The sequence below is a fragment of the Drosophila innubila genome (assembly GCF_004354385.1).
Source record: "Drosophila innubila isolate TH190305 chromosome 2R unlocalized genomic scaffold, UK_Dinn_1.0 1_C_2R, whole genome shotgun sequence".
Classification (NCBI taxonomy): Eukaryota; Metazoa; Arthropoda; class Insecta; order Diptera; family Drosophilidae; genus Drosophila; species Drosophila innubila.
The window spans coordinates 17,255,415-17,275,495 of NW_022995374.1; the positions used below are offsets into that span (position 1 = coordinate 17,255,415).

Here is a 20,081-nt window from a genome sequence, read left to right on the forward strand (position 1 = left end):
TCTGGCAACGTTCAAATAAACGGCCACTTATTTCTGCAAGCTGGCAACGTCTTTGAACTTTTACAGAACGAAACGACAAATGCAAATATTATTAGTAAAGTTAATATTAATTGGAAAGCCATGAAATAAAATAAATAGAACGAACAAACGAGTAGTAAGTCAAAAATTTAGTTAAGAAAGAGTCGTAAAGATGCTAATTTACAATGTCGAGAATTCGAATTGCGCAGTGCGTAGTATTTGTAAAAGTGAAAGTGTTTATGGACTGACCAATTAAATAAGTGTAAAATTAAACTCGCTAATGATTCATAAGTATGTTTGGAAAAATTCTATAAACTGCCATCAGCTGAGATTATTCAAAAGCTAAAAAAAAAACTAAGCAAAATCTACTTAAAGAGAACATATATAATCACAATACAAAATGATTTGTTTTTACTATTATTATAACCAAAATTGAATATGTGTGTTTTTAGTCTTGTTAATTGTATCTTTTCACGCTGTAGCCCTGCCATGATTGCAGCGCCGACAACAGCGTCAAAGGCGAACGCCCACTTCGAGGACAATCTCAAACTGGCGCAGGCGAAGGATGAGGTCAATGGAAAAGTGGCGCCAGCAGCACACACACACACACACACAGACACGGCCACAACCCCACCTCCAAGTCCACCCCCAACTATAAGTACTCCCATACCCGCCGAATTGCAACCCGCATACCACAAACTGTACGGCGATTGCAGGGAGCATGCCGCATACTTCGCCAAGGATCCCACGGAGTATGGACAACGCTTGCATGCCGCACACATTGCCTGGCAGGATTTCATAGTGCTGGCCAATCGGCTGGTCCTGCAAATCGATGCCTTTGCCCACGAGTATGACTTTGATGAGAGCACGCCGGGCAATGGATATCGTAGTTTCATCTATGTGACCAACGCGTGCATCTCACATGGACGCAGTATATGCCAACAGTTGCTGGCCACCCGGGCCACACTCTTCTTTCGCAAGAAGTTCTACATGAAGGAGGTGGAGGCTTGTTCCCAGCTGCTCTGCTCCCTGTGCACCTGTCTGCAATATCTACTGATCCTGCGACAGTGGTCAACGACGACGGGGGATCTGTTTGCCAGCGGAAAGCATACGGCCGAGCAGCTCTTTGAGCTGGGCGACACCATCAATCAGTATTGTTTCTATGGACGCTGCTTGGGCTTTCAATATGGTGATTCCATACGTGGTGTGCTGCGTTTTCTGGGCATTGGCATGGCCAGCTATTCGGAAACCTATTACTCCCATGCGGACAATGGCAGCAGCACTTTACTGAAGACCACACGAAGCCTCTGGTCAAGTGGCAAATATCTTATGAATCCGGAACTGCGAGCCAGACGCATTGTAAACATTTCGCAGAATGCGAAAATTGATTTTTGCAAATCCTTCTGGTTTCTAGCCGAGTCGGAGCTGATGCACAAGCTGCCCAGCATTGTGGGCACTGCAATCAAGGTGAATCGCATAATTGAGCTGCCTGCGGAGCCGTTGCGTTTGCCAGCCCGCGGAGCAGCTGAGGATCAGTTGCAGTTTGTGGATATACCTGTGCCCAGTGCGCATCTGGGACCCGGTCTTCCAGTCTCGGTGCGTCTTCTAAGCGCCAAGAGACGCTCGGGAATGCTTGGCGAGGGACGCTATCGTGGCTGGCGTCGACCGGTAGCGGCATCGAAATCCATACTGTTCCACTGCCATGGTGGCGGGTTTGTGGCACAGTCATCCAAATCGCACGAGCTGTATCTACGCGATTGGGCTGTGGCCCTGGATGTGCCTATACTTTCGGTGGATTACAGTCTGGCGCCAGAGGCGCCGTTTCCACGCGCACTTCAGGAAGTCTACTACGCCTACTGCTGGCTGCTCAACAATGCCGAGCTGCTGGGCACAACAGCGGAACGTGTAATCTGCGCTGGCGACTCCGCCGGTGCGAATCTGTCCATTGGCCTGGCGCTCAAGTGTATTGAGCAGGGTGTGCGGATTCCGGATGGCTTGTTTCTGGCCTATTGCCCCACGCTGGTCAGCTTTGTGCCCAGCCCGGCACGTCTGCTTTGCCTGATGGATCCACTGCTACCATTTGGCTTCATGATGCGATGCCTTCGTGCCTACGCAGCACCAACGAATGAAATGCTCCAGGAGAACGCCAAGCAGGTCGAAGAGTTGCTGCAGATTCGCAATGCTCAGGCATCTGGAGTCGATGTGGAGAAGCCACCAACACTAAGTCTTAATTCCAGTCGACGCACCTCAACCGCCAGGAGTCCGCTAACGCCTCTCGAGCCACTTAATCAGTCAGATGATGGGGATGAAGAGGAGGAGAGTAGCGACACCTTTGCCAGTGCGTCGTATCACAGTCAGACAGTGGAGCGTACAGACTTGCCAAACACTGAGGGCAGCGACAACAGCTCCTGCGTGTCCTTCGAGGACGACTCGCAGCCCATCGAACATTATCCGATCGAGATCTCAGCTGAGACACCCAAAGATGCCGCATCAGCTGCCTACATTGATAGTTTTCTAGACAAGTATCTTATTGACACCGCCACCATGGAGGCCACAGAAGAGAACACGGCTCAGACCTGCCCAAAATCCACGCTATTAAATGGGCATGCCAAGAGCAGCTCAGAGGAGAATATACTTGTTGAAACGGGACGGGAAATGATGGCCATGGACACGCTGCCTGGTCGCCTGCAGGAGGCAGTTAACAATATAATCAATCGATGCACGCAATCCTACGAGATACACGGCACCACTGCACCTGGCCAACAGGATGTACGCAATATGGATGCTTTAATTGCACGTAGCCCCAGTGAAGAGTTTGCATTTGACGTGCCCAAAGATCCGTTTCTATCACCCTATTGGGCTAGCGACGAGTGGCTATCACAGCTGCCAGAGACCAAGATACTGGTAAGTGGACAACAGAAACACAAGTCAATCGATTGCTCATATATTTTATTCTCTTTTATAGACGCTGAACATGGATCCTTGCCTAGACGACTGCGTTATGCTTGCCAAGAAGTTGAAACGACTCGGACGCCAAGTAAGCTTGGAGATACTTGAGGGATTACCACATGGTTTTCTCAACTTTACTATGGTATGTGTGAACCCGACAACAAATAGCATGTAAAATAAAAATAAACCCCAATCTAGCTATCCAATGAGGCGATGGATGGCTCCAAGCACTGCATCAAATCGTTGCAGACATTGCTTCAGGTCTCCACAGACAATAACGACGATAGCATTGGCAACGACGAGACTTCCAGTCCCAGTGCGTGCTCAGCCACATCGACAGCGCCTTAAAAACAATTTATATTTATTCCTTTATAGAAACTATATAGTATATATTAATATTTATACACCGTTTGTTACATGCAAGAATAACATGTTGTTAATTGGGCACATTTCTTGCTTTTTTTGCATCTCGAATAGTTTTTTATACACTTTTATATAATTGAATAACACAGTTAGCTAAGCTTTATATGTTTTGTAATGTCAGCTAAATACGAAAATAATTATCTTAATATATCTATATTATAGATAGGCTATAGCTTCTACATTAAAGTAACAAAAAAATGCCAATCGTTCAAGTATTGAGAGCGTGTAAACACGCTCTAAAATATATTTATAAACTAAATTCTAAATAATGTAATCTCAACACTCATTCAAACTCTGGATTCTGTGCCTGTTATGAACGAGTACTTTAAACCCAATATATTTCCATATATAGATGGGAGTTGAGTTAACTATACAAAAAATACTTTATACTTTGCAATTGTGAATCCTTTAAGCTGTGTGAGTCTAGAACTGCAATATATAATTCGAATTTTCTGTTTAGTTGTAATATGTTATTAAATGGTTATTGCCATTAAACGAATAATGCTTTGCTTTTTATTTAGTTTATTGACCAAGGAAATGTTTTATTTGTAAAAATCTTAATAATTAGAATGTTGTGGGTGAGAAAAATTATGTGGCATATGTAAATATGAATACGATTCAGGTAATTAACGGCTTTTTGTTTATGTCTCGTTATCTTCGATCTTTGGCGCCAGGTAGTAGCGTATGTGGCCCAGATCCTTGATGGCATATTCAACAACCAGCGGGACATCGGCGCACATGGAAAGCTGAACTTGTGTCGACAGGGGCGTGGCTTTGGTGAAGGCATTCAGGTAACGACAGGCGAAAGTGAGGGTGACTGGCTCCTGCATGTCAATGATGACAGCCTCCTCTTCTTTGTCAACGGAACCGGTTTGGGCCAACTTAATGTTAGCGGTGCCAACATCGCCGCTAGCAGAGAATTTGACACCTTCTTTAGTGCAGCAAATGACAACAGATTCACTGAACTGGGCTAAATCGCGGCAGATGCGAGCGAATTCCATAGCAGGCATTCGCACCACACACGAATAGTCCGTTTCGGGAATGCCCAAGTGCTCCTGGTCGAGATTCATTAGCTTCATCTCGTAATCCGAGACTTTTTCCTGGTTGGCCGATTCGAACATAATCGTTACTGTGTCCGCATTATCTTGTGCTTTCATTGTCACATTATCCTCGTTGTTGGCGCACTTCAATATCTTTGCCATGCTCCCAAGATTCATGCCCATTGATAGATTACGATCGCAGCGGAACTTATCAAAGCCATCAGACCTTAAGGTCAGGGAAACCAGCGAAACATGAGAGTTATCCATGGCTTGCAGCTGTAAACATAGATCCCATTGAGATTTTTCTAGAACGTGTCCCCAAAAACCAATCTCATCACTTACCTGTATGCCGGAATCGCTGCAATCGAAGGTGCCTTCATTTAGCAAATCCTTGATGGCATCCAGGATTTTCTTAAGAATGGTAGCTTGGCCAAGACGTGCCTCAAACATGATTACACTATTTAACTTGTATTGTTTCTCTAATATGCAAGTTTTGCGAAATTCAACGAGCGCGTCGCTACAGCGTGCTACTTGGCCGACTTTAATATGATGAATACCTTTGTCGCGGCAAAACTAGGCGTTTTGGCGCGAACAACAGCTGTCAATTTGGCGGAAAGTCGCGGCGTTGCCCAACAGCTGCAAAAGTGGTGAATGGTGTTTTCGTATATGCAGCCCTGGTACAAATGGCAATATTTATTTCAAAATTACTCTTCAATAAAAATAGACAATTAGGACATTACTTAGATTCTAATCACTTGTATTAATATTTTTTTTGAAATAGTTGCGGTTGTTTCCTTATTAATTTTGTATTTACTATCTGACGCAAGTCAGTTACTCCAAGCCCTAATAAAATGCACATTATATTAATGTCACAATTAAATATTTGTAAGCTCACCGTGCACAGTATGTAAATCCTCGGCACCCCTTGGATCCAGATGCTTAAAATAATCCTCTAAAATTGTATGCTTTTCCATTGTCGCCACACAAATTGCTGGTATGAGTGAAGATAAATTAAAGTCCTGGTATGTACGATGGCGCAACAATTCCAGCACCAGTTGAAAATGACCAGCATATGTTGCTAAGGTTAGTGCATTTTGTCCAAAATAGTTGATGGCATAAATATCGGCCCCAAAATCAAGCAATATACGAGCGCACTCAAACTTTCCCATGTAGCAAGCTTTAAGTAAGGCGGTGTTCCCGTACATATCCAGCTCTTCTATGTTGTACTGATGATTACGGGCTTTCGAGCATATGATGCGCAACGACACGACATCATTTTGGTCCACACAGGCAAGTGCTGAAGGAATACTTGTGTAAATATTATGTTTAAATTAAATGTATTATTTACCATTCACATGTCTAGTTGCACTCATCATGAAAATCCAAATAACATATGCGTAACGGCACTTTTTCAGGGCTGTTGTATCCAGTGCTGCCAAATTATGAGAGGAAAAACGGCTGGAAAGTAGATGGAAGTAGCTGAATTTTCGATGCAAAATAGCTAAAGAAATAGTCAACTTTTTGATATAAATGTTTCTATTATATTTATAAAAAAATATATATATTTAGTAAAAAATAGATTAATATAAATTCAAAATAGCTAGATTTCCGGCTAATACCAATATTTAAGCTTCTTCAGCATTCCAACTTTGAACATGGCCAGATCTAGCTATAAAATAGTTAAGTTGGCAACAGCAGTTGGTAGCAGTCACAGTTGTTACTGTGACAGCCCTGTGATAATTTATTTGGACGTTTTCCAGCACTGTTTTTCGAAATGTCAATGTCAAAAGTGGCAAGAAGAAGCACATCCGCTTTCTTTTTCGACTGAATATTTGTCGGTTTAACAGGGCAAAAATGGTGCGTCCCTATATAAATCTTCAAATATCTAGTTAATCGAACAACAAAACTGACAGATCGAAGCCTAATAAACAAATGCATGCCCGTGTGTGCGCGTAGATTGCGAAATGAAGCATTTAAATGTTTTATATATAGCGAAATTGACTTGCTATTTTTAGCGGAAATGCAATTTCGGCATTTGTGAATTTTGTTGTTTATGTGTTTGTTTTTGATCAAATAATATGTTTGATGCTAACGAATTGTTTGCCCTTGCAGTCGCTCGTCATCCCAGAGAAGTTCCAGCACATTCTTCGTATCATGAATACGAACATCGATGGCAAGCGCAAAGTTGGCATCGCCATGACCGCCATCAAGGGTGTGGGTCGTCGCTACTCCAACATTGTGCTGAAGAAGGCCGATGTGGATCTCACCAAGCGTGCCGGTGAATGCACTGAGGAGGAGGTAAGTGTGACCCTGAGAAAGCAATCATCGTATGGAATCATTGTTTACATTTTGCTTTTGTTGTTGACAGGTTGACAAGGTTGTCACCATCATCACGAACCCTCTGCAGTACAAAGTGCCCAACTGGTTCCTTAACAGACAGAAGGATATCATTGATGGCAAATACTCGCAGTTGACATCCTCCAATTTGGATTCCAAGCTCCGTGACGATTTGGAGCGTTTGAAGAAGATCCGCTCCCATCGCGGTCTGCGTCACTACTGGGGCCTCCGTGTCCGTGGCCAGCACACCAAGACCACTGGTCGCCGTGGTCGCACCGTTGGTGTGTCCAAGAAGAAGTAAGCTACTGATGCCATGGTCAACGTCAACGTCGTCGTCAGGCTGAAGCTGTTATTGCTTATTATTCTACTATAACATCAATCCAAAACAATAAGAAAACAAATACAAAAAAAAACCCAAAAACTTGAAGTGTTGAATGAAATTGCAGAATCTGTGGATAAATAATCACTTGGAGAGCTGAATTTGTGTTACTTCGCAGAAGTTGCATTTGTGAAGTGAATTAAATGTGTACAAAAATATATTATTACTAGACATGATCAATTTGCTTTACATTTCAACACAGTCGAACACACAAACACCCAAATTGAAATGTCATCAACGTATTTTATACATTCATCACCAATCAACACCTGCACCAAACTGTGCTTATTGATTTCCAAGAATAAATCTGTTCAACTCGCCAATCCCATAAGTGCATCAGTTATCATTTTGAGTCCAGTATTATTTTTTTTGCTTTGTCAAATCGATAACATTGCCAACGCCCAGGCCAGGGATAATTTTCCAGAAACTAGATATCAACCATTAGAATTAGATGTGCCAAATGTTACGTATGTATGTGTAAGCAGTCATTATATTCCCCAATTTGTTGATTGTTCACCCCCTAGTTCCATATACTATTCACCAATCAACCATGTTCTTGAGGAAATTATTATGGCTGTGTCATCGTCTTTTGAAAATCCCAAAATTAAATCATTTTTATATGCATCTGAGATGGACAAAGAATTGAAACTGGACGATGCCTTTGTGGGCATTGAGTTTGAAGATCACTTAAGGAATATTATGGAAATGCCATCCAAAGTCAAGGTTGCATTACGTTTTCCGAGGCATGCGCGCTCGAATCCGAATCGAACATGGACTAGTCGATTATTTAAACATCCAACCGGATCCAGAGTTAGCAAGGACTTGTATGAAGCCGAGGGCTTTCTGTACTTTCAAATGAAGTTATCCGAGGCAATTATAATGGCGGTAAACAGTAGTGCTCAAATCCCTCAAGTTCATATACAGGCCTTTCCCGATGCAGCACGTTCAGTTCTTCCCGGTTTGCCAGACGCTTTTTTAGCTCTCGTAATGATGATTTCTATCATCTTTATGTGTCCTTCATTGATTATTTGTCAGGTAATTTTTTTTTGTTGTTTTATATTCTTGAACGATTTCTTAAATTTCAACATCTAAAATGTTGAGTATATATTATAAAGATTATTTGACGAAATGTCTCATCCAGTTACATAAAACTAATTATATTGAAAAAAAAAAAAAAAAACACTTCAATTCTATTATAAAAGTTTGTTGACTATAAAAAAGGTGATATATATTTTATTATGCATACACAAATTTTCTACAAAATTCTAGAGAACTTTATGTAAGATCGGGAAACAGATTTCTTAATGCAATAGCCTAAAAAATGAACTTACATAATTTTAAAAGATGTTAAGTTTGTAAATTTTTTATTCCAACTCAAAACCAACTAATATTTTTGTAACGTAACGTTAATATCTTTTAATATATTTTCATATTGGAAGTGGAAATGTCTATATGCCCTAATTGAGATTGGTTTTTAATATTCCATTGGCTAGAAGAAAAACTCTCAGCTATGATACCGATAACTTTTATGTTTGACATTTCGTAATGCTCTACAAATCTGTGTATTATAGATGATTTCTGCGGAGAAGGAAAGATATTTGAGGGATATAATGCAAATCATGGGATTACCAATCGGATTGAATTGGCTTTCTTGGTTTATTGTTACCTTTGTGATGTTTATGGTTCCTGCTACAGTAATTGCGATAATGATGAAGTGCTTTATGTGCCCTAACAGCAACATATTAGTCTTGTGGGTCATATTTGTCGTTTACATATTGTATCTAATAAGCCGCACCTTTGTGGTCTCCGCCATTTTTAGCAATTCATTTATGGCCATGATTGTCCTATGTAGTCTGAATCTCGTTAGCTTTATGCCCTTCTTCATGAGCTTTGGAATGCATCCCAGTATTGGCAAGTCTGTCGGCACTGCCATGTGTATAAATAGCGCAATGTCCTTAATAATTTATCAGATACTTCGATTTGAGATTATTGACCAGGGAGTCCAATGGGACAATATGTTTCGATGCGCTCATCCTGAGGATGTCCTAAGCTATGGCAGCATAATGCTGATTATGATATTTAGCAGCCTCATTTGTTTAGTGCTCTGTTTGTATTTGGATCAGCTAAGACCTGGCGGATTTCGTGCTCCCAAAAAGTGGAACTTCCCCTTCAATCGCCAATTCTATTGTCCCTCGCGTCAATCCGAAGGCAATCCAAATGAAGATGAGCAGGCAACGAGCAGTTTTAGGAACCAAAATACCCTAGCATTTGAGGAGGTGGACAATGGCAATGCCGTTATTATCGACTGCCAAAATTTGAGTAAGACTTTCGGACCGAAGCTGGCTGTTCGCAATTTCAGCCTTAAGTTGTATGAGAACGAACTAACTGTGCTACTCGGACACAATGGAGCCGGCAAGACGGCTATATTAATGATGATGGCTGGACTGTATACGCCCACCTCCGGCCGGGTCCTGATCAATGGCAACGACATGGCCGTGTCACCACAAAGAGCCCGCAAGAATATTTGCATTTGTTCGCAGCAAAACATTTTCTTCGAGGAACTCAGCGCCTTTTGGCATATTTACTTTTATAGCCGTCTTAAGGGTCTGTCGAGTTACAATGCTGAACAGGAGGCGTATTCCTATCTATATAAAATAAATTTAAAACACAAGGCAAGGACGAAGGTCAGGAATCTGTCGATTGACATGAGGCGCAAACTCTCGCTGTGCTGTGCCCTCTGTGCTGGCACCAAGGTGAGAAAAAGAAGATTCATTGTTCATTCGATGCATCTTCTTTAAAATTCTTTTATTTATTTTACTAGTTTTTATTACTTATTAACGTTCTATATGTGTCTATTATCCCACTAAATCGCAACAAATGGCAACAAGATGAGTTTAAGAAAATTCAATGAAAACTACCTATATGTTAGATATGTTTTCCCAGGATTTATTTTCCTAGGCACAGGATAAACTTTTATTTTTTATTTTTATTATAACTATTAGTCTTAGCTTTATTTTTTTAATTACAAAAAATTATGAAATAATGATTAAATTTTAATTTTTATTTAAACATTATAATATAACTCTTTTTTAATTTTTGTTTATAAAATTTAACAAATATTTTATGTTTTGTAACTCGTGTTTCAAAATTAAAACCGTTACGGCCCCCGGTCTTAGTCTTTAAGTAATTTAAGCGTCTACAAATATGCAAAAAAGGTGATATATTATTTTATGAAACACTTCCTCAACTAAATGTATATATAAATTGTGTAAAGGGGCTCTCAACGTATTTTTTTATTCAATGTAGTGCAATTTAAATACTATTGTTTCATAAGTGTGTCTTGTATAGTTGAACAATCACAACATCATATGCAGGTGATACTTGTCGATGATCCCAGCGCTAACCTGGATCCATCTGCCTGTCGAGATGTGTGGGATCTGCTGCGAACGGAGAAGGAAGGACGCTGCATCCTCGTGAATACCTACAGCGTCAATGCCGCCGAGGTGCTAGGAGATCGTATCGGCATTATTTCTGCCGGCGAACTTATAGGTTATGGCACATCAGATTTTCTAATAAATAATCTTGGACCTGGTTATCGTCTGGTGAGTTGATTACTAGACAGACATTTCCATTTCGATTATTCATGTCAACGAATTATGGTAAAGGTCTGTGTGCAGCTCCCCAATTGCCGAGAAGCGAGCGTCACAACATATCTCCAAAGTAAAATGGGGGATGTTCGGCTAGAGGGCATTTTGGGCTCTGATATTGTTTATCGCCTGCCTGTGGCGAAGATATCAAAATATTCAAGACTTTTTCGGTCCCTAGAGAAGAAACTGGATGCATTAAAGCTGGTCAGTTTTGGAGTCGGTGCACCAACGATGGATGAAACTTTCTCAAAGATTGGCGCTGATAAAGTCGATCAATCGCAAGCTGTTCGCGCCGGTACATCGGATGGTAAGCGATGAATAGTACTACATTTAACATATAGGATGTATTAGACTGTCCCACAGATATCTAAAAAAATAACATCATCGATATTTCCAGCTATATAATGTAGTTGTTCAATTTAAAATTAATTTTTTATAAAACTTAACTGGTTTTCAAAAGATATTTGTAAGACTGGTTAAATATAAATATATATTTAATCGGTTCTGTTACACTCCACAGACTTATGTCAAGGGTATAATTTATTGATTTATTTACAAGCAGTTTCTATACGCTGCATAAAATAAAAAGTTGAGAAGTAATCTTTTTCCCATTTCATGCATTATAGAATGGGTGCAGCAAGGCATAAAGATTCAGGAGACAAGTAAAAAGCAAAGATGCCTTAACGAATGGCACGGCATGCTCATTAAGAAGATGCTCTACACACGCCACAATCTAATCCTTCTTGTGTGCCTAATCATACTCCCGATGATTGTCGCAGTGTTAAATTTAATGTTTGATTTACTGGACAAAGGTGAAACTACAGAGATTCAATCGTTCTCCAACTTGGCAGTGTATCCCAACCCGACTGTAGTAAGGGACATTCAACGCACATACCATGAAACAAATGCAAGTGAAATTCTTGATGATCGCAGCCTAGAAAGTGCAGCCGAATATGATAAAGCTGTCATGTTGGCAGGTGCCACAATGCTCGGCATTCGAGATGGTGTGGAGGAATACTTGCTAGATAAAATTGAGTTGAATGAGGAAGGTTTTACGAAAACCTTTGTTGCTGCAGCCACATTTCGACAGGGCTCTGTCACGGCCTGGTATAACCGTCGATTGACTCACGGACAGCCGACGACATTGAGCCTGATCTATAAAGCGATTGGAAGCGTCCTGGCAAGTGTTGACATTGAGATAACCAATAAGCCGCGGGCCAGCTCGGATTTGGTTTTGCGTGCGAGAGATTTGAACATTAGTGACAAAAAATATGCCGCTTTTATCATGGTCTATTTGGGCATTGCCATGGCAACATATATCATTCTACCGATCCAGGAGAGAATTTCGCAAATGACACAACAGCAGTTCCTTTCCGGCATCAGTTTGTATACATATTGGCTGTCGCATCTGTTATGGGACTATTTAATATTTCTTATCCTGGCACTCTCGCTGATGATCGCCTTCTATCAAAAACCTCCTGCAGTGCTTTATTGGTTATTAGTTAACCTGTTGGCTTTTGCCTTCGCTGCACTTCCATTCATCTATCTGTTCTCCTTTGCCTTCAAGGTGCCCTACATTGGCCTGACTATCATGGTTTTCTTTAACACTGTAACCGGTAATAATTACACTATACCTATATCATACATACGCACTACAGCTGTGCTGTAATTACATATATCATTCTAGTTAAACTTTACTGCAACTTTAACCTAGACTGCAAACTGCCTCTTACTTGGAATAAATATACCATAATTATACAAATTTCGTATTCTTTTATATATTTAACAATATATAATTGAATTACGAATTTTGTTACTCAAACTTGGTTTTCAAACTGTGAAAAAATAACATTAAAATCATTATATTAATTTAAATTAAATTCTTTAGATGATTCTTCAAAATTTTTGTAGGTCTCCAGGGTCACAGTTTGACATTTCGAGGTTTGGGTAAATTGCTCCTTTTTCCCCTCCTCTCTGCGCCCCTTGCTTTTACTTAACATACTTCTTCTATTCTTACTATACTAATATACCAACATTTTGTAAATCGATTACTAGACTGTTTTATGCTTTACATAAAGACATAGCTTTACAATGTAATAATTCAAATTAACTTTGTTATAGAAATTAATTAATTTTCTGTTAAAAAAAAACTTACCATTGCAGCTATTCTGTCTATTATGACTTATTATCATAGGTCACATCGAAAGTACTATATATTGCATCGCATATTCCTGTTTGAACCATTCTATGCCATGTACTCGGCTGCATTACTCACATTGGAGAACGGGAATATGGAACGCTTTCGTAATTCATTGAATGCAGAAGATTGTCAAAAAGGTATTTAAAATTCAGTTCGAAATTGTGATGGATGATTAAATGAGTTTGCATTTTTAGGGTCATCTATGTTCGTTGCATATACAGAGTTTATCTGTATGATAATAAGTGGAATAATCTTCTTCAGTCTGGTGCTGTTGATAAGCAAGTTCCATCATTTAACGTATGGTTTGGTAACATTACCTTCAATTTTACAGCAATTTAAAATTCCTGATCTTCTTACGCAGAAAAAATCGAGAGTCGAATTGTCCAAGTGTATTGAATGACGAAGATGTGATGGAGGCACGCAAGCAAGTCGATGAAATAGTCAAACAACAAGATCTGCTTAAGAGCTACGGCTTAGTCTGTGATAGAGTTTCAAAAAAATTTAAGGACCTGACGTCAGTCAACTGTGTATCGTTCAAGATCAGCCCGTAAACAAAGTCCAATAACTACCGTTCCCAATTATGAACTTTTGTCTAAAAATCTTTAAATATTTTATTGCAGACATAACTGCTTCGGCTTATTGGGAATCAGTGGAGCTGGGAAAACCTGTACTATTGATCTGATCGTTGGCAATTCGAAGCTATCTCAAGGGAATATCTATGTCAAGGGATTCAGCATGAAGAAACAAAGGAAAAAGTGCTTTGGCCACATGGGATACTGTCCTCAACAAAATACGGTATTAATGCATTATATGACTGGCCGAGAAATGCTAAAGTTTGCATGCCTTATAAGGGGTATCAAAAAAGAATATATATCCGGCATAATAGAAAATCTGGCTGAGAGTTTTGTGTTCACCAAAAGCCTCGATCAAATGATGGTTCATTATAGCAACGGCATCAAGAGGAAACTAAGCATTGCAATTGCGGTGCTATCGCCAACCCTGATCTGCCTAGATGATCCCATCACAGATGTGGATATAAGTGCCAAGCAAGAGATCGCAAAGGTGCTTACTCAAATGCGCTCCTACGGCAAATCCATCCTGATCACCTCGCATAACGTGGCCGACTGTGAGATCCTTTGCTCCTCCCTGGCCTTCATGGTCAAAGGAAAGCTCCGATGTATTGGAACCGCAGAGGATATTAAGACTCGTTTTAACAGGGGCATTTCAATTAAAATTCAATTAGGCACAATTGAGGAAATGGACGAGATCAAAACGTAAGCTTCTTAAATATATTTAAAAAAAATTTTTGTATTTATCAATTTATTTTCTAGTGCATTAATCAACTTAAGCAGCGGCCCAAGCAACCGGTCATCGGATAATAAAGGTAAAACATAAAGAAATACTTTTTTCCTTTTTAATTCAAGTTTTCATAAAATTGATTCAGGACAGAGGCAAAGTACAGAAACAAAAAGTGATTTTGATGATGTATCGCCAACGGAAAAGGCAGTACAAGTAAAAATTAAGAGAAAAAATAAAAAATCACTAGCCCTAAGTCCAAAAGAATCCTTACAACAAGATACAGTTGAATCTTCAGGAAGAGGTACATTAGTAATTAAGCGTCGAAAAACTTCGGTAACAGGAAAAAGGACAACTATTGGAGTATCGCATATAGGAAGCAGTGTACTCAACGTATATGTTACTTCTAACGATGAATTTAATTATTCTGGCTTACTAATGGATGTAGAGAGAAAGTTTAAGGCCGATTTTCCCAAAAGCTATGTTAGGTAAGTACAAATGTCGAGAAAATTATAATATTCAAAGATTTTTCATGTAACTACAGTGAATCATTCACCTATCGCGGCCTGTTAACAATCGTAATACCCAACAAAGATCTTAAGTGGTCAGAGATATTCAGATATATGGAAGATAATCGATTTCGATTGCAGATAAAGCATTACTCGATAAGTCAAACAACACTCGAGGATATATTTTTGAGCATTGTACAGAGTAGAGATTCAATCATCTAATGTTTGATGTTAGCTACAAATTTAGCAACTTTCCGACCTATTTACACCTACATGGGGGAAAGAAATCTGTAAATCGTTCAGCTTACTCTCATGTAGGTGTAAATATGTCTGATTAAAGTTGAACGAGTAATAAAACAAACTGAATAAACCATCTTAATACTCTCAAATATAAATGATTATAACAATCCTATACTCCGTAAATAATTAAAATAAAACTGAATTATATTAAAATAAATAAACTGTAAGACCCTGTATGTTAATTAAAACAAAATATAATACATTTAAATAAAAAAGCATTTGCCACTGGAATTGAAGTCAATGTAAGTATCTATAAATAAATGGATTATTGTGCAAAAAATTGAAGTGTAAACAAGTCTTTAACATAGTTCACGCTTATCATGATTCTTTCTGTTTCTTCTTTCGCATAATAAATATTCATGTCAACAAAGAGTTTAAATTCTTTGAGCTGACTAAGAAAAAGCAGAAAACTTTCCACAGATCACAGTGCCACAAAGATTATAGTATATCGTATGTAAATCGAGTATACATTTATAGACAAGCTCAATTAATGCTTGGTTCAATCAATGCATATGAATATTTGAGTTGTTTATAAGCAAAACAATTCCATAATTGCCCTTTGCCCCAGTTGCAATTTATAACAATTTGTTTGGTCATCGTTTAAATGGAATTTGGCCCCCGATATGACGATAGAACTCTGAAGATATACATACGAAATATAGTTATGAAATTCGATTGTCAGATTGATTCACAAAATGCAAGGCCTCGCACGCGATTGCGTAAAATTAGCTTATCATTATTTGTACGAGTATTTATAGTATATTTTGTAGGTACATATGTTTAATTTCATGGCCATTTGAATTTCTATTAGTAAAAACACACATTTGAAAATCCTCGACAGTGAAACTGCAACAATCTTTAATAGTTTTACAAATGTTGCCAAGTAGTGTATATAAATAAGTACAAGCACATCTAATATAATAATATAGTTTCGTTCATTTGATTAATTATTACGTGGGTTGTAAATGTGATGTATATAATTTACAATAACAGGCTGATAAATTCGCACACAGTAAATTTATACTTGTATAATATATTTTCATCATAATCTATATTAAACAAGTTCAATATGAACTTAAGTAGAGTTTGTGTTTTTTTAATTAAATGAAACAATAAAGATTGTGGCTGTCAATCTTTAATGTTTTTTATTGTCAATTCCCAGAGTTTCCCAAATATTCAATGAGGAACTTGATCTGCTAAAGATAACAGCTTAGTATAATATTTGTTATTGTTCTTATACACGTGCAAAATGGAAGACATTGGCGCCTTTAGCAGTTGATAGTTAACACGCAGGTATACAAATAGGTCACATTGTTATCCAGTTATTAGGTACGACTGCTAATATCTTTTTATGCCTCAAATAATGCGACATCTGTGCCGGAACTTGGCTAAAACTTATTCACTACTCTTTATACTTCATTTAACAATTTAACTAAATTATATTTGACTTATTACAAGGGTGCAGCTGGCTGAGTTAACTTTGTCAGCGACTCGTCATGGAACATTGGATCCAGCTGCTCATTCTGCTGGCGTCGCCAGCGACGTGAGAGTATTGGTGCAAACAGATCGTAATCTAGATGCTTTTTCTGCTTGTCCAGGTAGATCTGCGAGTTGTCAGCATAATTGAAGCGTGCCAGCATAATGCTGCCACAGTAACCTACAGTTATGGTGACCAAGAAGCCCAGCACACAGTACCAGAGATACGACAAACGGTACAGCCAAAAGTAGTGAGGTTCGTCTTCTACTCTGTTTTCCAGCAGTGCGTTTGCCACCTCGGTAACATTTCTCAACTCACAGCCTGTGGTACTGAATGGCAGCAGTGTTGGCTCTGGCTTGGGACCACCAAATCCAATCCAGAATGAGAAACAGAGGCCCAGCAGAAAGCCAAGCAGTACGCCACGTTGATTGGTGCGCACAGTGCAAACTCCGAGTGTAAAGATGCCAAGCAATGGACCACCGACAACTCCAAAGATGGTCAACGAGGCCTGCAAGACGCCGCCCAAGGAGCCAGCGCCAAAGGCCAACGCAATGCACAGCAATCCATAAATGCAGGCAATGATTTTGGTGGGCAGCGTTGACTTTGATTCCATCAGAGTTCGGCCAAAGACAACCTTGTACAAGGGCTTCACGTAGTCCTCCAGTGTGACAGCCGAGAGCGATGTAACCGCAGAGGATATCGTAGACAAGCTGGCCGAGAAAATACCCGAGACAAAGAGACCACACAATCCAGGATATTGACCTGCATGTAAATGATCTTTTAATTCAATTGTTAACTAATTTAGATCATTAACTTACCCATTGTATGCACGGCAAAGAGCGGCATAAGTTGATCCCGTGAATCGATGCGTCCATTGAGCAGCGGATCGCAGTCACGATAGTAATAAAATATGGCCAAGCCACTGAAGATGGTGCTAAAGCTGAGCAGTCCTAGAATTGGCAGATTCCACCACAATGCCGACTGTGAGCTCTTCAAGTTGTGCACGCTCAGAAGTCGCTGGACTTGCGTCTGATTGACACCATACAGGGATAGATAGGTGACCATGCCACCAATTATAAGAGTCCACCAAGTATGCCGAACTGTGGGATCCATAGAGAATTCAAAAAATTGCAAACGTCCATGTTCTCTGGCCACTTCCCAGATGGGACTTAGTCCACCCGCCTTGATGGCCGACACAACAATGACCGCAAAAATGGCAGCATACATGAGGAACGATTGAAAGACATCGGTGATGAGCACAGCCTTGAGGCCACCCATTGTTGAGTAGAAGGTGCAAACCAGTCCCAGTACCAATATGGCAGTACCTTTAGATATGCCGGTGACAGCCTCCAGTGCCAGTGCTGGAGCATAGAGAGCAATGCCCATGTAGAGAATCATTTGCAAGGTGAATGCCATGGATGCAGCTAGACGCGTCCCATAACCAAATCTTCGTTCCAGGTACTCGTAGACACTTGTTGTGCGCATCCGATAGAATACAGGCAGGAAGATGTAGGCGGCAATTGGTGTGCTCAGTATATACGAGATGTTAATCACTCCAAAGAGTGTGCCAAACTGGTAGGATTCAGTGGATACACCCATTAGCGTGATGGCGGACATAAAACTGGCCATTAGGCTAAAGGACACCGGAAACGTTGTCATGCTCTGATCCGCCATTAAATACTCTTTCGTTGTCTTCTGTTTGCCACCCGTGTAACGATAATATAGACCAATTAGTGCCGATATTATTAAAATGCTCGCCAGCACCAACGCATCCCAAACATCAAAAGTACCAACAGGCATTTTGTTATTATTGTTGTTGTTATTGTTTAGAGTAGCAAGCTCAGCAATTGATTTTTTCACAAATTAAAATAAATGCAAGTAATGTTGTCGAAGCGTATTGACCTTTTCCGTTGTCAATGCTTTTTACAAACCTATGCGCGAAGTTCACTTACATATATCTGTATTTATATACAGACATCAAAAAAGTAAACACGCGATTACAGCTTGCTGCGGAAGAAACCCGCCACGAATGACAACCGACCGTAAAGCTTAGCGGTTGAATAACAACTGATTGACGAACCGTTGGCGTTGCCACCTGCTAGCACCGCTGTTCGACTTTTTTCTAGGCATGGTATGCTGCTCAACAAGCTTTCTAGCAAAAATAAATTCATACCAACTTATTTTAATAATTAAATAAGCAATTTTGAACCTTTTAAAGTTGGTAATTAGTATTAGGTATAATAACAGGCAGAATTTATTTTGTTTATAAATAAGAAATGCATGGAATTAACGACACAATTCTTGAATTCTGTTGCAATATTAAAAAAAAATAAAAATATCCTTTACATTATTACAGTATTGTTGACATTACCATTTACCGTCATGACCGACTACAGCGATTTGGATCTTCAAATTGAGCAGCTAAAACGCTGTGAAATCCTCAAGGAAAATGAAGTGAAAACATTGTGCGCCAAAGCGCGCGAAATCCTTGGCGAGGAGGGGAACGTGCAACGGATTGATACGCCCGTTACCATTTGCGGGGACATCCATGGTCAGTTCTATGACCTGAAAGAACTGTTCAAGATCGGCGGCAAGGCGCCCGACACAAATTATCTATTCATGGGTGATTTCGTGGATCGCGGTTATTACAGCGTCGAGACTTTTCTGCTCCTGCTGGCACTGAAGGTGCGCTATCCGGATAAGCGCTGATCCGTGGCAATCACGAGTGCCGTCAGATCACCCAGGTGTATGGCTTCTACGATGAGTGCTTTCGGAAATATGGCTCATCCTCCGTCTGGCGTTATTGCACCGAAATCTTTGATTTCCTCAGTCTGTCGGCCCTCATTGATGGGAGGATCTTTTGTGTGCACGGCGGACTATCGCCGTCTATACAGTATTTGGATCAGATCCGGAGCATCGATCGCAAACAGGAAGTGCCACACGATGGTCCCATGTGTGATCTGCTGTGGAGTGATCCCGAGGATCAGATCGGATGGGGTGTATCACCCCGGGGCGCTGGCTATATATTTGGTCCCGATATCGCAGCACAATTCAATCGCACCAACGACATTGACGTGATCTGTCGCGCCCATCAGCTGGTCATGGAAGGTTTCAAGTGGCACTTCAATGGGACTGTTCTAACGATTTGGTCAGCGCCTAACTATTGTTATCGCTGCGGCAATGTGGCAGCTATTTTTCAACTGAATGAGTATCTGCATCCTGACTTTGCCATTTTTGAGGCCGCTCCAGAAGAGCGTCGTCATATACCATCGAAGAAGCCACGAGCCGATTATTTTCTTTAAAAAAAGATAAACCAATGAATTGTAAACAGGACAAACGTAGATGCTACAAATGGATTTCATTATACTTAGTATACATATTATGTACAGTAAGACCAGTAGTTCTATAACAAAATAAAGAAAACTGCATTTAATTTAATATGTCTTTAAAGTTGCTTTTAAAACCAAAAGCAACCATAAAAATTGAGAAAAATAAATTTAAAAAAC

General features: G+C 40.0%; 6 protein-coding genes and 1 pseudogene across 6 annotated transcripts; 4 read left to right on the forward strand and 3 right to left on the reverse strand.

Moving 5' to 3' along the window:
- The first annotated feature begins 21 nt into the window (after window positions 1-21).
- On the forward strand, window positions 22-3,893 carry LOC117783501 (hormone-sensitive lipase). The gene is made up of 4 exons (XM_034620918.1): window positions 22-154; window positions 501-2,922; window positions 2,984-3,109; window positions 3,166-3,893. Exons 2-4 carry the CDS (start codon window positions 508-510, stop codon window positions 3,313-3,315), a joined length of 2,691 nt encoding a protein of 896 aa, XP_034476809.1. The 5' UTR covers window positions 22-154; window positions 501-507; the 3' UTR covers window positions 3,316-3,893.
- A 2-nt stretch (window positions 3,894-3,895) lies between these two features.
- On the reverse strand, window positions 3,896-4,996 carry LOC117783502 (proliferating cell nuclear antigen). Its single transcript, XM_034620919.1, has 2 exons — window positions 4,773-4,996; window positions 3,896-4,706 (listed from the first exon to the last, which is right to left on the reverse strand). Exons 1-2 carry the CDS (start codon window positions 4,878-4,880, stop codon window positions 4,032-4,034), a joined length of 783 nt encoding a protein of 260 aa, XP_034476810.1. The 5' UTR covers window positions 4,881-4,996; the 3' UTR covers window positions 3,896-4,031.
- LOC117783503 (DNA replication inhibitor plutonium) lies at window positions 4,905-5,890 on the reverse strand. Its single transcript, XM_034620920.1, has 3 exons — window positions 5,779-5,890; window positions 5,326-5,727; window positions 4,905-5,273 (listed from the first exon to the last, which is right to left on the reverse strand). The coding sequence occupies exons 1-3, from the start codon at window positions 5,804-5,806 to the stop codon at window positions 5,191-5,193; spliced, it is 513 nt and encodes a 170-aa protein (XP_034476811.1). The 5' UTR covers window positions 5,807-5,890; the 3' UTR covers window positions 4,905-5,190.
- A 314-nt stretch (window positions 5,891-6,204) lies between these two features.
- Window positions 6,205-7,479, forward strand: LOC117783338 (40S ribosomal protein S18). Its single transcript, XM_034620715.1, has 3 exons — window positions 6,205-6,287; window positions 6,543-6,728; window positions 6,799-7,479. The coding sequence occupies exons 1-3, from the start codon at window positions 6,285-6,287 to the stop codon at window positions 7,066-7,068; spliced, it is 459 nt and encodes a 152-aa protein (XP_034476606.1). The 5' UTR covers window positions 6,205-6,284; the 3' UTR covers window positions 7,069-7,479.
- Window positions 7,480-8,788: 1,309 nt separating this feature from the next.
- LOC117785374 (ATP-binding cassette sub-family A member 2) lies at window positions 8,789-15,202 on the forward strand. The gene is made up of 11 exons (XM_034623340.1): window positions 8,789-9,899; window positions 10,521-10,748; window positions 10,812-11,100; window positions 11,420-12,409; window positions 12,957-13,130; window positions 13,188-13,290; window positions 13,355-13,540; window positions 13,614-14,267; window positions 14,325-14,377; window positions 14,438-14,777; window positions 14,834-15,202. The coding sequence occupies exons 1-11, from the start codon at window positions 8,820-8,822 to the stop codon at window positions 15,018-15,020; spliced, it is 4,284 nt and encodes a 1,427-aa protein (XP_034479231.1). The 5' UTR covers window positions 8,789-8,819; the 3' UTR covers window positions 15,021-15,202.
- Window positions 15,203-15,925: 723 nt separating this feature from the next.
- Window positions 15,926-18,638, reverse strand: LOC117784942 (putative sodium-dependent multivitamin transporter). Its single transcript, XM_034622799.1, has 2 exons — window positions 17,394-18,638; window positions 15,926-17,337 (listed from the first exon to the last, which is right to left on the reverse strand). The coding sequence occupies exons 1-2, from the start codon at window positions 18,373-18,375 to the stop codon at window positions 16,550-16,552; spliced, it is 1,770 nt and encodes a 589-aa protein (XP_034478690.1). The 5' UTR covers window positions 18,376-18,638; the 3' UTR covers window positions 15,926-16,549.
- Window positions 18,639-18,957: 319 nt separating this feature from the next.
- On the forward strand, window positions 18,958-19,877 carry LOC117784829 (annotated as a pseudogene).
- Window positions 19,878-20,081: the final 204 nt, after the last annotated feature.